The following is a 17,000-nucleotide window of genomic DNA, read 5'->3' on the forward strand; positions in this document are numbered from 1 at the left end:
TGAATAGAAGTGAGGCCCCTTGTTTGTATCCTTCCCCTCCAGGATCGATGCTGACCTCCCACTGCTGCCAGCGTCGATGCTGCAAGGGAAACTCCCCCGCGCTGTCGTTCTTCTTCGTATCAGCATTATCTCTTTCAGGCTTCCTGAGGCCGGCTGTGTAAGTCATAGCTACAACATTTCACTGTTGAGGAGCTTGTCACTCGGGGTAACCTGTGCTGTTCGATGGTGCTGAGGAGCGAAGGGAGTAATGAGTAAAGACAGCATGGGCAGCCCACCAGCTAGTTGAACGAGCAGCAAGCTCCCTGTAGATAGCACTCTCACTGCTGAATGGGGTTTTTTTTGACCACTGACTCTCATGTCCCTCCTTTCCAAGTAGTCTAAAAATATGCACTCATTTGGTGCGTATTTCTTTTTTCTGTATCAGAACTTTTAAGTGAACATTGAGGAGTATTTTCAGGAAGCCAGTTTCAAGTGGGGACATTTTCAGCAGGTGAACCAAACACTGCATCAGAAGAGGAGCTTCCATCAGGGGACAGTTGGATGAAAGATGGGCTTTTGCCACTTGGGTTTTTGATTGCACCTCTGAAAAATACACAGGCCAAGAACTATTTGCAAAAATTATTCAGCAACATATTTCAAATAATGAATATATCAAGTAAATCGGTGTGGGCCATACTCGAATAGGAAAAGAGGCAAAATAGTTGATAAATTATTCATACAGCTTTAGCACTAATGTAATAAATATTACATGGTGTCAGAGGGAAATGAAGGATTTTGAAATGAAGAAAGAAATTAACTATGAAGGAAAATGCCTGAAAACTGGCGGAGGTAAATACACAGATTTGAGATATGTGAATAATAATAAAGAGACTAACGGGAGAAAATAAAAAGGATGAAAACTGTGAATCACTTTGAGAGGCAAAATACTCTTCCTCTTTAGTTCTTTCTCTACGGAGAATATACAAACTTCTCGAATTTCCTTCAGCTCTGTTTAAAAACAAAACAAAGAAAACAAACGAAGACCACCTGGAGTTAGCCAGGTGGGAACTTGCCTAGATCTGGCTAAAGAGAATCACATGATCAGAAGTACTGATTTACAGAAGGACCATAACATTTGGAGAAAAATACCATAGTGAATATCAAATAACGTGTTACTTTTATTTTGCAAAGTGACTTTTCTCACCAGCTTTATACTGATTTAGGACAGTAGGATTGTATATTTTTTCAGGACAGAATCCATAAGGCTTCTGTTTGTGCTTTGGGTAGGCACATTCCGCAGCATTAGCTGCTGTGCCATTAAGCACATCTGAGTGGTCAGTCAAATCTGCTCTGACATACCGCATCAAATAACAACGTCATTAATTCCTGTTTGCTGTTTTGTTCCGCTGTAGTGTGTACAGATTCTCACTAGACTTATCAGTTGATTCTTAATTTTAACATTTGAAAAGTTAATATTTTTTAATCTTTTGTGTGACAGAAGGATTTAACCTTTTTTCCCCCTCCAAATCCCTTCCCATTTACCTTCCTTTTCAACAGTAAGTAGAAAATGGGAGAGAAGAGAGGAAATAAGTTAAAAAACCCCAACATATTCCAAACAGATTTTGGAAAAAAATGATTTTTCTAAAAGTGGAAATGGAGACACACATTTTTTCCCCACTGACAATGGACTTGGGCTTCTTTTAACCTCAGGAATAACATATTAAGATAAAATGTTTTACGTTTGTCATTTCTGTAAATGTCTCATTTACAAAATCTGTCATGGGCACACCAGTCTCCTCCTCATTGGACATTTACCAGCCTTGGCATATCAATCCATCTTTTGCACATCTGCTCAGAAAAACGTAATTAGTTATACCCATATGCTGCAGAAGTACATGATAAAACTTAAGAAAGAGAAAAGGCCAAGAGACTTGACAGCTTTTCTCCTTCCTACTATGTGTATTTTGTCGAAGACTTAGAAAAGTGAGAAGCTTTTCTTGCCCTCTGCCACAGGGTGGGGATATCACTGTGTCCTAAGCAACCTCAAGAGATTAGACAAAAGCAATTTTTAGTTTATTCTAGTACTTTTGGTTCTATTCACTTGAGAACAATCATTTATTCTGTAAAAAGATGTAATACTCCCCAAATAGACATACTTTCTTTCCCTGGTCATTAACATACTTATGAACTTGTCCTTGCGAAGAAATGATAAATAAGATGGGCAGGGATCCTCATCTGAACTTTGGTGACATGGGAGACCCAGATGAGAAGCTCTTGCTACACAAAATGACATTCAGATGTAGCAAATATGGAAACTCTAATCTTGTTGATCAACTTTTTGACAGCCGTGCTCAGTTTTGGCTCTTTGGGTAGAGCTGTTCCACATTCACCAACGTTCAGCCCCTGCGTTCAGTGGCCATGTTTCTGCAAAAGAGCCGAGCAGAGGGCAGGTGTGACTCCCTTGAACTTTATTCAGCTACAGGATCCTCTAAAATTTGGGGTTTTTACTAAGCAACATTAATTCAGTTGCATTCATATTAGGCTCTTCTTTCTTACGACATCATAGTTTAAGGCTGTAGATACTGGAATAAAGCTGTTAAAACTATGATTTATTCATTAATCCCAGCTTCTTCAAAGTTAACCCCAAAGGATGAAATATGCTTTGGATACACTACAGTTTCATCTCCACAGCAAGGGATTTGCAGCTGTTCTCAAAGTCTGCTGTAATGAAACATTAGTTTAGTTTTCCTGGATGGTACATTATCAGCCTCTGTTGGTGGCATGTTTAAAAGCCAAGATTGCAATTCAATTCATGAGAGATTTGACAACAGGACCTCAGCTTCACCATGTGGAGCAGAAGCCGCTGGCCACTAGTTAAATGATATGGTACAAAACCAATTCTGAAAATGCTGAACTCTCTTTTCTTCTTTTCTTACCAAAATCCAAAACAATGTGTCACTGTTCACTTTCTGAACTAATTCATGGTGATTCAGCATTACAGAAACACCATTTTAAGTTCATCTCTGATACACCACATTTAGTTGTTGTGTATATTTTTTAATGGCTGTACATTTTTCTTAAAAGAACGAAACAAAGCAAATGTTCAAATTATTAGCATTCTTTTACTTCAGTAGGGGGTTCAAAATCAAAGCTGCTCTACCTCCATCCTCCCACTTTTCTTTTAGGACTAAATTGGAAAAAAAGAAAAGCTCTCCTAGTTATAGAGATTTAGCTTTCTTTTTAAACTGGCTATTTTAAGATCTGTTTACAAGATCACAATATGAAACATCATTCAAAAACAGTGTGAATTGATTACATCCTTCTGAAGAACATGTAGCAGTAGAATATGCATTTGTAGCTGTTGCACTGCCCTATAATTAAGGCTTTATTGCTTCCCTTCTAAACACATGTTGCTGCTGCTGGAGAACAGCTGAGAGATACTTAAGATGAGACAATGGGAAATGCTTCCCCTCCAAAAAAAAATCACCTCCCAACCTTTTAGGAGCAAATGGCAGAAACACTGTGGTCACTACCAAATATAAGAGTAAGTCAAGTTACTGGTTATATTTTTCTGTTCCAGTTTCTTTTTAATGAGCAAATTTTCCCCAAATACTATTAATAATTTGAATGTTGCTTAATTGGGAGACTTTGTATTAGAACAGCTGAACACAGTCTTCGGTCTTTTCATTCATTTCCACAGATTCTGGATCACAGCATAATGATGGGGTGGTCAGCAATCACATCGGGAATAGTCACATATCCCAGAGTCAATGAACAGACCAAAAAACAAGAGGCACCATATAAATACATTTGCATGGTTAGGATTACTCAGGGAACTAAATTCTACTCTAAACTGATCTCACATTTTTTAAAAACTAAAATTAATACTGAAATGTTCCTTGCACTGAGCAGCTCTCTACACAGATGAGTGAGCTAAATGTCAGCTGCCAGCTTTATGGGCACATGGCCGTGCCACGTGCCACTGTGCTGGCCATTTCATGGAGTTATACATGTGTTCCTACATCCTTGCTATAAAATAGCTGTACCACAAACAATGAATTGGAACAATCTAACATTTGGATCTGTGTTATTGGAGAGGGACTCCCAAGGAAAATCTTCACAGCCTTGCAGTTTATTTGTTCAGAATAAATATTTCTGATGAGATGACATATTAAAAAGCAGATATGGAATAATATTGTTTTCCATAAAGGTCATCCATAAGACAAGTGCTTCTAAGGGCAGATGAACATATATAGCAATAATGTTGATCAGGTTTGTCAAGTTGCAGACAATGACTTTCTGAGCAGTGAAACTAAAATTCCCACAGCAACCTGCACAAACTTGAGACGTGACATACATTCGGTGTAGGCAGCAAGCCATATAAAGTAGGAAAAGGAACATTTTGAGTTAAGGGTTAAAAACTAAGCTAAATATAACTTAAATCATGAAAGCAAATATCCTTCTAATTGTATCCAAGGTATTTTTTTCCTTCAGTACTATTTTTTGATCATCTATGTTCTGAAATCTATGTATAGACTGCAATCCAAGTGACAGATGACCATTATCTTTGTAGCACTCCCGGAATCTCTTTTGAGTAGTGAGACAAAGTACAGTACCTCATGCTCCTCAGCATCTCTCTCAGCCGTGGGGCAGCGCTGCGGCTAGGAGAACCGCGGCTACCTTCCCCAGCGCGTGCCCAGCCCTCCGTGCCCTGCTCTTTGCCAGCTCCTCTGTCAGAGGACTCTGCACCCTGTCCTAACATGGCTGTAAAAGCCCTTGTTACACTGGGTGAGCTGCCCAGCAGGTGAGTAGGAACCCGTGTGGGACCTGTAGGAAGTGGCTTTGCAGCTCTTCTGGAAAGGGGGGAAAAAAGATAAGTCATCAGGCAATGTCTTCTGTTGGTGCCGCTGCATTTTAGCCAGATAAGCCATGGCTTTTTTTACCCCGGTTAAAAGAAGCTGGCTAAGACTTGCTGGTTTGACCCAGTACTGCCTTTCTGTATTAAATATTCTGGATAGGGCTGATGCTGGTCTGTACTGAGAGTCTCTCTGCTTCACAAAAAAAGTCAGAGATGAAGAAAAGGATAATATAAAAAAAGGGCTCTAAGTTCAGTCTTCAGAAGTGTATTTCATCATTTGCTGTACCCATATGTGACAAAATGAAGCACAACTGTATTTGTATAATATTTTAAAATTCTTTTAACATTGTGTACCATAGTGCACAATCATCATCAGAGAAGATTATAAATTCATTGCTTTTTCTGCTTCTGCACCTCCCCTTTTATATTTCTCCATTATTTTTCTTCCCCACAATGAGGTGGTAATAAAATATGTGCAATCACAGGAATAAAGCAACATGGTGGAAAGCACCTATAAGTATTGAACAACTTACTTTACTGTGTTATGCTGTCACAATTAATTTGCTTATAAAATTTGTACTTTCCTGTCAGTGAATGAACTCATAGTCTCCAAAGAGCTATTCTCACGTAGCTATTTTCTCTCAAACCCAATTACAAATCTTTCTCTAACCTTGCTTTAGCCTTGCTTTTATGTCAGCAGAGTATCTGCCAGATTGTTTTGTTTATTGCAAAAGGTATTGCTGGTGGACCAAACTAGCAGAAGTTGTACTAAATTCCTGTAATAGTTCTTCTCTTCATAGAATTACTCTCAATTTTCACTTTATTTCATAGACTATTAGAATAGTTTTTAGGTTCTCATAAACTTCCCTGTTTTTCTTTTATTAGATAGAAACTTTGGACACTTGTGCTGTGTATATTGAAGCATCAAGCAGTAAAAAGAGCTGAAAAAGCATTAGTGATTCGGAAACTTCATTGAGCTGTTGCTCATTTAGGTGGTCCCTGCCAGCCTTAAGGGCTCAGTAGCAGCTTTGTGGGGCCCAAGCAATTCTCACAGGCTCCTGGGCAGGAGGTGCAGATGTTCAGGGCAACTCTGGCTTTGTCTTGTAACCCAACAGCCAAATAATGCAGCACCCAAGTGAAAAAACAGTTCTCCACTTAGAAGTAAGGAGCTTTGTGACAGTTTTACACATATGGAGCTTCTTGCACAGCTCTCATTTTAGATACTATTGTTTTACCTCCTGGTGAAAGCTTAATTTATTATTTAAATGAACACAATTCCAGAGTACAAATAGAAAAAACAAACATCTTATTTCATTTGCAAAAGAGCCTGGTGAGATGCTTTACTTTGGTAAAAAAATGCCCCCGCATTAAAACATTGCAACCACTTTTTTTTTTTATTAAAGTTGATTCAAAAAGGCAATTTAGTTTCTCTTTAAACTGACATAGTGTTCTAAGAATTACTTAAAGAACAGTGACTCTTCCCCACGCCATGTAATCAATGTTGCCTTGATTCTAAGGAAGTTTCTTAGTTTGGCTTTGACAGTTAATGGCTTACTAGCAACTCTTGGTAAATTATTAATGCAGACATAATAATGCTTATTCTTTAACTAACTTTCTAAGCAATACAATTATCAAAGGAATTACTCCTGCTGAAAACTCAGTGTCATGTTACAGTCAAGATCAAAAATTTTAAACCTCAAAGTATGGCTTTTTGCCTATAGGAGAACTTAGACAATGTTTTTTGATAATTTTTCCAATTATATTTTAAACAAGGACATCCTTTTACAGTTCTGCATTCCGTTAATTGTGTATCTTATGTAAAACAGGATGTACCTTCACTTTTTAGGTCCCCAAAACCTCCCAAATCCACTGAAAGTTTGTGGCTGTCCCTTTCAGTTCCAGATGAGCTGTCGCCTCTCTGTTCCTCCCAGCAAGGCTGAGCCACTGCCAACAGTGAGGCTGCACACATACGTTGCTGCAGCTTGGAAAAGCAACAGAGTAGGTTTCTTGAAGGAGGTTAAGGTTCAATTTATTGGCCAAGATTTCTTTAAATCACTCTGTAGTCAGTAAGCTGGCTCTGGGATTGCATAGATAAGGCTTTTCTCTCTCCAGGGCTAGAGTCAAGGCAACAGAAAGCCAATCACAGTAAAAGCTACAAAGCTGTGCGGTGCTTTATGAATGTTTTGCTGTCCAGGTGCTTTCTGCTAAGGCTGTGCAATTTGACCATCTCGTCACTCAAGTCAGCCCTACCAGCTACAAGGCAGGAGTTCCTCCGTTTGTCAGGAAAGGTTTATTTAGCCATTTTCTTTGAGTGTACTTGAAACTTATCAGAAGAGCCTGTTACGTACACCTGTGCCCTCATCTGTTCTTCACTAAGCTGCAAGGGACTGTTTGTGCAATATAGTGGGCAGTGCTGATATGTAATATTAAAGTGTGAGTGGGGCATATGAAAGAAAACCCCTTGATATTCCTCCTGGCCTGCAAAGCTCATGCTGGAAGGTTGGTTTCATGATTAATTTATGCTAGCATTATCCTTATTTTAGTGATGCTATCAGTGAAATCCTGCCCCTCGCAATCAAGCAAATGAACAAATTTCAACATACGAAGCCCAAATCTTTTTGAAAAGTCACTATTTTGGGTGCAGGCTGACAGCAGCAGGAGCCAGCAGCTCTTTTTTTATGCCCGTATTTATTTATTTTTTCTTCAGACATGCATCTCACCACAGATCACTTGGAGCTTGTCAAGCAATGGAATCTGCACCAGGCAACCATTTAAAATCATTCAGTGTTTAGAGCTGCCGATGTCTTACCCATACAAGCCATCTCTGGTTTAGCTTTATTACTGACAATTTGCACTGGTGACAGCTCCCCTGTTAGGTAGCTGAGAAGCTTTTTGTTCTCGTCTTTGTACGTGTTTTCAGTCTAACAAGGGAGAGAAATGCATTGTTTACAGGCCCTGGGTATGAACCACTAACATATGAAAAGGCAGCACGTTCTCAACAACTGACCTTTGCTTCTGTCTTGGAATTGTTTCCCCTTTATGGTCAAGACACAGACCTGGATGACTAAACCTCGCAGCCCCGGAACTCTGCAGTCACGCTACTGTCTGAGGAAGCTGGCTGTGGCTCGCCAGGAGTTGGGGTTTGTACGCTGAACTCTGAGCAAAAGGAGGCCGCTTTTTTTTCTTTTAAATACTCATTTGATTTGTGCTTTCCAAGTACCTGCACATAAATCCTGTAATGGGCACTTTGAAAAGTATTTGACCAGTAGCTCATGACTCCCTGCTAATGGTCCTGTCTCTGAGGCCGGGCAGAAAAGGCATCGCTGGAAAAAACGGAGTTGATGGGCCAAGAAAACACACTCAGTCACATTGTCTCTGGCTGCCCGAGGAAGCTGGTAAGCTGTGCTGGTTCTGTGTTCTACAGGTGGTGATTATCTATCTAGGAAACTGCAGGTGCAGTTTGAAGTCTCTATTTTACAATAAAACACTCATGTTTTTAGAGTGATCTCACATCAATTTGAGAAAAAAACCCACACAGAACTGGATGGGAAACTTTCTACCGGTCAGAGCTGTTGTTTCATGCTTTCTGCAGACATTACACTATTTTTACACTGGTTTCTTTTCTTGAAGATGAGGTTTGCCTTTTAAGTGTTTAATTAATTTCAGTCTGCAAATCTGCAGAAGGAAGTTGAGGCCTCCAGACAGAGCTCTTAGCTATAGGTACCTGAAAGTTGAATTCCTAGTCAGAGTTGTGGCACTTGAGAAATTACTTAAAGTGATTGAGCTATAACAAGGTGTACAAAGCTATCTGAAAAAAGCAGAAAGAAAATCTAGTTAAGCATTAGCCTAAGGAAGGTGAGACTCTATAAAAGAAAAATTGTTGGAAATAGGTCTAAATACACTGCAGACTTTCTAAAATGATAAATTTCAGAAGTATTTGCATGACGCAAAAAGAACAACGTTTGATTGTACTTAACAATAGACTTTGGTTTTACATGATGATACTGCTACTAGAAAATCAGAAAAACAACATGGTCACAAGAAAGCCTCTGTATAAGTGATTACTAAAGTCTTTCCACCCATAAGTTATGGCCTAGCTAAAGAGGAAAAGAAATTAAAATAAATCATGAACATAATGAACCACAGCCCCCATTTTTACCAAGGATGTAAAATCTCCAGTGGTGCTTCTGGTTTCCAAACACCTCAGAGAGGAGCTTTCTGCTCTGGCAGAACATACACGTAAAATCAATGCAACATATATTGGCATTCCCCATCTCAGCCAGCCAGACATTACCTTTTCTTAGAGGAGCCTAAATTAGAGTCATGGTATTTAATCTTTGTTTACACTCAAACATTCATACCCTTCCAGGTAAGCCTGTTCAAGCTCAATTTCCTGAACTTTTGCTTCTCTGGTATACAGTGTTATACTGCTGCCTGTCTCATTGGAATCCTGTTTATAGGACCGCACTCTACTGAGAGATTAGGAGCTACAAACAGCAGGCAAAATTCAGTATTAATAAATGCAAATTAATCTTCACTGGGGAAAAGCCACTTCTATATATACACACTGATGAAAATTAAATTATTTAGTAACCTTCAGAATAGCTCTTAATGTTAGTGGACAGTTCTATGGAATGGCAGCTCAGCATTCAGTTGTACTTTAAAAAATAAATTAGGATTCAGAAGGAAACGATGAAGAAAATCAAAGCCTAATTATGGCAACATCTACATTTCTGGTGTGCCTGCATTTTGAACACCGGTTGCAGCAGAACGAGAAAATACAGAGAAAAGCAACAACGATAAGCAGAGACATGAAATGCCTTTTCTACAAGATTGTATTAAGCTATGGCTTTTCCTCTGGGAAAAGAGGCAGCGCTTGGAAGACTCACTAGAGGTTTGTAAATACTTGAGTGGCACAGGGAAGACATAGGAAACAATTGTTCATCTCTTCTCACAATTTAAGAGGCAGAGGGCATTACCTGAAATTATTGGGTAAGCTAGTTTAGGAAATCACAAAATGAATTGATTTTGCTGCAAATTCAATTGTGGAATCCATTGATATTCAGCATGGTAAACCCTAAAAGTTTAGATGGAAAAAAAAGAAAATAAAGCACAGGAAAAGGCATTAAGGGCTATTAAGCACATTGACAGAAGCTCTGATTTATAAAAAAAAAAATCATTGGGGAGGATACAATGGGAAAAGAGCACAGTCCAGCCACTTTGTTCTTCCGTGCCTCCTGTGAGCAGCCGCTGCCAGCACTGCTGGGCACGACACCGCACAGCACAGCCCGTCGGCACCGCACCGCCTTCCTCCTGACTCGGACTGGCCGCTCGTCCGCGGCCTGTCTGTGCTGGGAGAGATGCGTGCTTCCTGCAGTGTTTAAGAAGCATCTTAACTGCTATTTTATAGCTAAAAAAAAAAGAGCTGAGCTTTCATTAATACTTCATGGGGCAGTGTAAGAACACTCATCTTTCATTGCTGAAAGGGCCGTGCTGATATTCCAGGTCTCACTTGCAATCTAACTGTCTTAAGATCAAAGACGCAAAAGGACTCGTCCAGCTTGGACAGGTCCACAGCCACGCAAGCGCAGCCGTGTGCTCAGCAACTGACCCCCCCAGCCATTAAGTGAGTGACAAGAGCAAGCCCACAAAATACCACCGCAGAAGGTAAGGGTGACAGCTGAAGCCCCGCTGTTCTGCAAGGCCAGAGCCGCAGTTGGGCTGTCCCCGATTCCTGCGCCTCATTCTTTCCATATTCAGACTTAGACTTGCTCAGACCTTAACTACCAGGGAGAACAACTGCAGGAATTACAAGTGCAGACTGACAGTCCTTTTGAGTGGAATAATTAAATGAGTGGAACACTTTAATGCGTATTGCGTGAGTGAATCGGCTAATAATTTTAATGCCAAACTCTCTTTTCCTTTCTTCTCCCTTTCTCTTCCACACTGGCTATCCAAAGGGGCAGGAAGTTAAGGATTACAGGAAGGTCAGCCATGGGAGTAAGAGGTTTGATCCTGCAAACTCCAAATGGAAGCTCTTGTGTTGGCAGGATCAGTGCTGTAACTAGCCTTGTATCATTGTAGAAAGTCTGTTTCATGAACTGTCAGTTTTTTCTTTATCCTTTAAAAAATGTCAAATTGAAGATGTTTAATAGATCTGTAAATACTACAAACTGAAAACTGAATTAACAGTACTTTAAAGCAGCATTAATCTCACAGAACATGTTCGGCATCTTTCCTTAGCACGTTGCCATCAGGTGACTAGCACAATCTATCAAAATAATCCTGAAGAGCTCCTTAAAGACTATGCTACGTAATTTTACAAGTACAGGAAATGACTCAACAACGAGAATATAATGAGCATGCTAAAGTACCAAAATATTTCTTAAAGACTAGGATACAGGATGAAGACAAGCTTTCCTTATTAAACTTTTTATTAAAATTCAGCTATTTTTACATATTTAAAATACTTTATATCCAAATTATGCAATATTTATGAAAACAATTGTATGCAAACACTTGCATAAAAATATGTAATCACAGCTAAGCAATATAAAGCAATATATAGCATGTTCCAAAATGTATTTCAGGACTAGAATACCTGAGTTTTCAATAAGCTGGTTTCCTGCATTTCACGGACTTTTAACAGTTAAATTTAATAATGTATCTGATCTTGTATAAAGCACTTCTTTGGTTGGGAAAAACTGCAAGGAAAAGGCAGAGATCGAGCAGAGATATTACTCAAGGCTTATCTTCAGAATCTTCCTCCACATGAAGATCCACTGTTTGAGATGCTAGGAAGGACTCCCATGTAGCAAGGCACTTAAAAAAAACCAAACCACAGATACATATGAATATAGCAGATGATAGATTTCTGTAAAACTGGTAGCCAAGGAGAAAAAGAAGAGAAAAAAGTAGCAGAATACATACACGTTGTCACAAGCTGCTTTTGTGGGACTTTGGTAAGAGCAAAATACGGTTTCCTAGGCAGCTCAGTGATATGCAAAATGTTAGCCAACATGCCAAGTGAGCTGTAAAGGTCACTTTTACATTACGACAAGCGCACAGTGTGAGCATCGTTATTGTATGTCTTAGCATGGAAGATGCTAACATTAATTATGCTCTTCTTTAATCTCTCCCTTTAGTTACAGGCAAAGATTTCCTCCAAACAGAAAGCATACTGTCAGGCACAGTTCCCTTGTAATCTCTGTGGATTCCTATTGTATACCCAATTTTCCTTCCGAGTTAAATTAAAACAGTTTTTTTCTAAACACACAGATAATTAATTTTCCCCCTGAGTAATGGTAAGGAAGTGGGACCAGAAAGTCAGGGGGTGGGGGGGCTGGGAAATTGTCATCCTTACAACAAGTGGCATTTCTCTCCTTATGGAAAAATGTATTTATAATTGCACAAAATATTTTTTTTTTATTTGAAGCACTAAGACTGTGGGCAGTGAAATGAAAAAAAAAAAAAAATCCCCAAATTACTTTGGTTTGATTTGGCTTAAATGTGTGTTGGCAGCTTGGAAAACCATTATAAATCACAGATTAGTGTTGAGCGTCATGGCAAGGCTATCACTAGGTAACCTGTGGTGTGCTGATGCTTGTTACCCAAAGCACCAGGTGTCTACTATTTCAAGTCTATAATCAGAACAGGGCAGGCAAACTCATGCAATAATTTTATTGTTTTGATGCTATTGGGAAAAAAAAACCTTGAAATGTTCTAACAAAATTTTGACTTACACACTCATAGCTATTGCTCTTAACAATGCAGCTTATTTACTACTTACTGTACACATTTTTTTTCATTAAGAATCTGAAATATTCACAATAAATAAGTCTTACAAAATTCTCAGGAAATATCTTCTTTTATATTAAAACCTGGACAGCATACTCCATTTATCTGAACTTTGAATTAAATCACTACCCTGAAAACATCATCATTTCCTAAGTGAAAACTTTCGCCATAAGCTATTCAAGGCACAGTAATTTGCTATGCCCAGCTACAATGAAGTATCTAGCATCCATCTGTCATTGCTTAGGAGACATGGAAAATACGCTAGCATTCGTGCTGCTTGAACTTACAGCCACTTAACTCTGTCTTATTAGACATTTCTAGTGAATGACTTCAAAATTCTGCCACTAAATATGTAGATTTAATGATATTACTTGAAGGAGCTTAGGTCCTGGTATTATTGCATATCTGTGTGCAAGCAGATGAATAATAGTCACAAATAATGTTAAAGTATAAGCTCGAAGAGCAAAATGAAGGACACACACAGGATGACTAGAGTTGGGGCAATCCATGATGACACAAGGACGCAGAACCAGGGATACCCATAAAATTACGGGTGACAGAAGTAACAAGAAACAACAAACAAAGTTCAGCAGCGATTATGTCGCTGAAGACATCATAAAGTAGAAGATGTGGGTCTGCAAGATAATGAGAGAGGTTAAAACAGCCAACTGACTTAGGACATCACAAAGCAAAAAGTATGTGGGAGCTTACTTCTGCATAGGTTTTTGGTCATTACCAGGCATGTTAGAGTCATATATTGTCCCCTGGACTGTGGAAATCATGAATCTACTTCCCCAGTCTTTCTTTTCTGATCTTGCTGACAAAAACCCCAACTAGCTTCTGCTGCTTTTCACACAACAACGTTATGCTGCTGTTCAGAGCATATCTAACATTTGAATCACTGTGAAAAGAGAGGAATAACAGGATAAGGTTCATGTAGAAATCTGATTTCTTCATTGACTTTTTGGAGAAATGTTATTTTGAAATGGTAAATACAAAATCAGGGAGAAACAGTGAAAATAGTGTTAGCACAAACGGTGATCTGCAAGCGTTGCAAACTGATTTCTGACTTAAAAGGTCTTTTTGACCTTTTGTATAAAGCCTTTAAGGTTGGATGATTAGATTCTCCCCTACTTCATGTGACGCTGTGGCAGCTGAGCCTATCTATCTGAGATGCTCCAGGTGGAAGGTGGCATCTTGGTTTTAAAATGGCAATGAGGCAGCTGCTAGCAGTGTGTCTTCACTGTGGCACTAGGACTCAGACTTCTGTTCGCTAGAGCCCAGCCTGGATTACCACCCTAGAAAGCTGCAAGGCACATCTGTTTTCCTAGGCATTTTCTGGGTGTGGGACAAGGAATGATCACTGTTTCGTGAAGAGTCTTCTGTTGGCAATGACTGACTTTTTTTTTTTCTGAACCACAGTTCAGTTTATACCATGTAACTCCCTGTTTTGTAATTCTGTAATTTCAGTAATGTGAATTAAAATACATATATCGGCACTGGCTGGAATGTAAAAATGGCTTTCTGTTATCTTTGCAACACTGAGCCAAACTGCACATGTTAAAATGCAGTCACAATATGTCACTTAACCAGATAGATACAATCTACTGAAGTCTTTCCAGCCAAAGATGCAAAGCATTTTTTTCAGTTACACAAGTTATTCAGTTTTTAATTTATCCTTGTTTATGTAACCAAAACACATTTTCTAAAATGTAAGAGCAATGGTGGCTCATTTCACTGTCAGACATCACAGTGCCTCTACAGCTGACAAGTTTTATAATTAACCATAGCAAAACAAAACTAGGTCTCTGTGCCTTAGGCTCAAGCTTTTTATATTGTGCAGCATGAACGGCATAAACGACATTTCGTTAGTGATGTATACTTCAACGTTATTACAGAATGATTTTACTTCATTCTCCTAGGAGCTTGAAAACGGAGATCTAAATAGAGGGTCAGCCAGCTTCCACAAACGAGACAGAAAGGGAAAAAAAAGAAAAAACAAACCCAGGAAATGAAATGTGCATGCATAGGATTGAAATTCATAATCCAATTACTTGTAAAAGCTTGGTGGAAGACATAAAAAAGCCTAAATACACAAAATGAAATAGCAAGAGCTTAAATAAAGCTACTTTCCCTAAAATATTCTGATTGCTACTGCAGGTCACACATCTATTCTGCAACATCATTTTTAGAAAAAGCAGCAAAAGGGTTTTCATATAGTACAATTGCAGATCTAACTAAAAAGGAGATATAAAAATAGAATGTGTAGTAGGGATGATAACAGAAGCAGTGTGTCACATGTTCTGTTCCAGCTCCCTGTTTTCCATGGTTGATACCTTAAAAATTTTCTGGAGTAGAATCTGAAAATTAAGTCTTGTGTGTTTCTAAGAGACAGAAAATACTTTCATAGTTTCTGGGTGCACGGAAACAAAAACTGGAGTGCATAGAAATAGTGATTCCCACTATAAAAAAAGGTCTTCCTGAAAGTATTTAAAAGATGTTTTCATGGTTGAAGTGAATGAGGGTTCAAAAATGGATCCTGGCTTTGAAGCGACATGCACACAGATAGACTGGCTCAGCCATGTGGGAGCTTTTGAAAATCACATGAAGTTTGTTAGCTACATTCCCAGGCATTGCTAAGGTAGGATGTCATCCACATGCACGAGCAGCTAACTTTTTGCTGCGCAACCAAGTGACTAGTTAAACGCATCACTAAGAGGCCTCTAGGGCAAACAAGCAATCATCTCATCTATTTTTCTACAGTTTATACTAGGTAGAGAGGTACATAAGGGCTTTGGAGTCAGAGGGAAGTTGCGGTAATGGGGAATGAGTATTGTTTTGCCCTCATGAATCTTTTGGATCAATTTATGCCTGTACAACAATGTAAGTCACAGAAACAAACTAAATTATGCTTGAAATAGTTAAGAAAATAATGAAATTATGTTTTTGGAAAAGAGTAATCTGTGTCAACACCAACAAGAATCTCACTATATTAAAGGTAACTTCAGCTTTTTATCTGATTAAGCTGCAAAGGTTTAACAGGACTAGCTTGACATGAGGAAAATAAAATCAGAGGCTCTGCTTTAAAACAAAAGTTCATCCACACACAAGAAAAACCATGTTCTTTCAATGCCAAAGCTAATTAAATGTCATCCTACATTATGAAAAAAACCCCAATCTTCCTGCACTTTAACTAGAGAGCCTCATGAGCAGTGAAAACCAAACTCTGGTGTATTTGTTGGATTTGTAAAGTCTAACTAGTGTTTGGATTGGGCTGCAAAATCTAGCCACTTATTCTGTTGTTTTTTTCTGAATAGAATAGGTTAACAATTTCTTTGCTGAGAAAAATTAAAGTGTTTCTTTTTCTTTTATGTTGTATATATCCTAGACGCTACAGTAAACACATGAGAAAAACAAAAGGAAAAATCTAGTAAATGTTTAATTGCTCTTTGAAGTGAGTTCAACATTGCCTGATTTGGTTACCACCACGACCAATAACTTTGTATCTTGTTTTGGTTTCAGAAATGCTGCATCTTTAGGGCTCTGCAGAGTATCTATACCTAACTTAATGAAAATACTCCTGGTGACAACAGCTTTCTCAGCTGTAAGCTCCACCCTGTGGACAGTTTGTGTTTTCAGCTGTTTGGCAGATGCCTCTTCTGGACTAAGGTGTGCTGTTTCAGACAATAGTGTCACACCTAAGGCATGAGGAAAGGGAATAAAATAAATGGCATGGTGTTAACACATACTTCATTCAAGAACTTTTCTCTGTAAGGCAAATAAATTGATGTTACTTGCTTCTGAAATAGGAGTAAAGTTCTGAATTTTTAAAAATTAACACCTTTTCATATTCTTTCAGAAAGAAATCCTCCCTATTTTAGCAATGCACTCACAGTCATTATTAATACAGTATGATATTGCCTTTAAGCTTTTGTGGAATCCAGAGAGACTTAAGCGTGTATTCAACTCTTTTCCAGAAGCAAAGAAAAGGATGTAGAGAACTCTGCGAACTCTTGAGGCCAGCGGCAGGAATACCAAATGATTGGTCAGTCATGGCAATTCTTGGCCACTAAATTACATTATATTTAAATGTATTATAACATAGCTTGTACATTATCACGGGGAAGCCTTCATTCTCATTGGCCTGCATAGGAGCACCTCATATATTTGCAAAATTAGTGACTTTGTTACCACAGCATTGAGAGACACAAAGAGATTGGCGATTCCACAGCTGTAGAAACAAAGGAACACTTCTTACTCAACTACATTAAACATAGATAGTCAATAAGCTGGAAGGCTACAAAAATACCTCTACTTGTTTTGAATTACTTAATCCAGAGAAATATAATTACAGGTAACACTTTAA

The 17,000-nt window shown here is 38.6% G+C and overlaps 1 protein-coding gene across 1 annotated transcript in view; it reads right to left on the reverse strand.

Annotated features, from left to right (window-relative positions):
- Positions 1-11,578: 11,578 nt before the first annotated feature.
- Positions 11,579-17,000, reverse strand: part of SNX7 (sorting nexin 7) — a gene marked incomplete at its 3' end in the record, with an annotated part of 29,560 nt that continues 24,138 nt past the window's right edge. The window contains exon 9 of the mRNA XM_082002787.1: positions 11,579-11,659. Within this exon, the coding sequence (XP_081858913.1) occupies positions 11,579-11,659 (81 nt within the window). The remainder of the gene's footprint in view (positions 11,660-17,000) is intronic.

This window comes from Phaethon aethereus (genome assembly GCF_964289735.1).
Source record: "Phaethon aethereus genome assembly, chromosome: 8".
Classification (NCBI taxonomy): Eukaryota; Metazoa; Chordata; class Aves; order Phaethontiformes; family Phaethontidae; genus Phaethon; species Phaethon aethereus.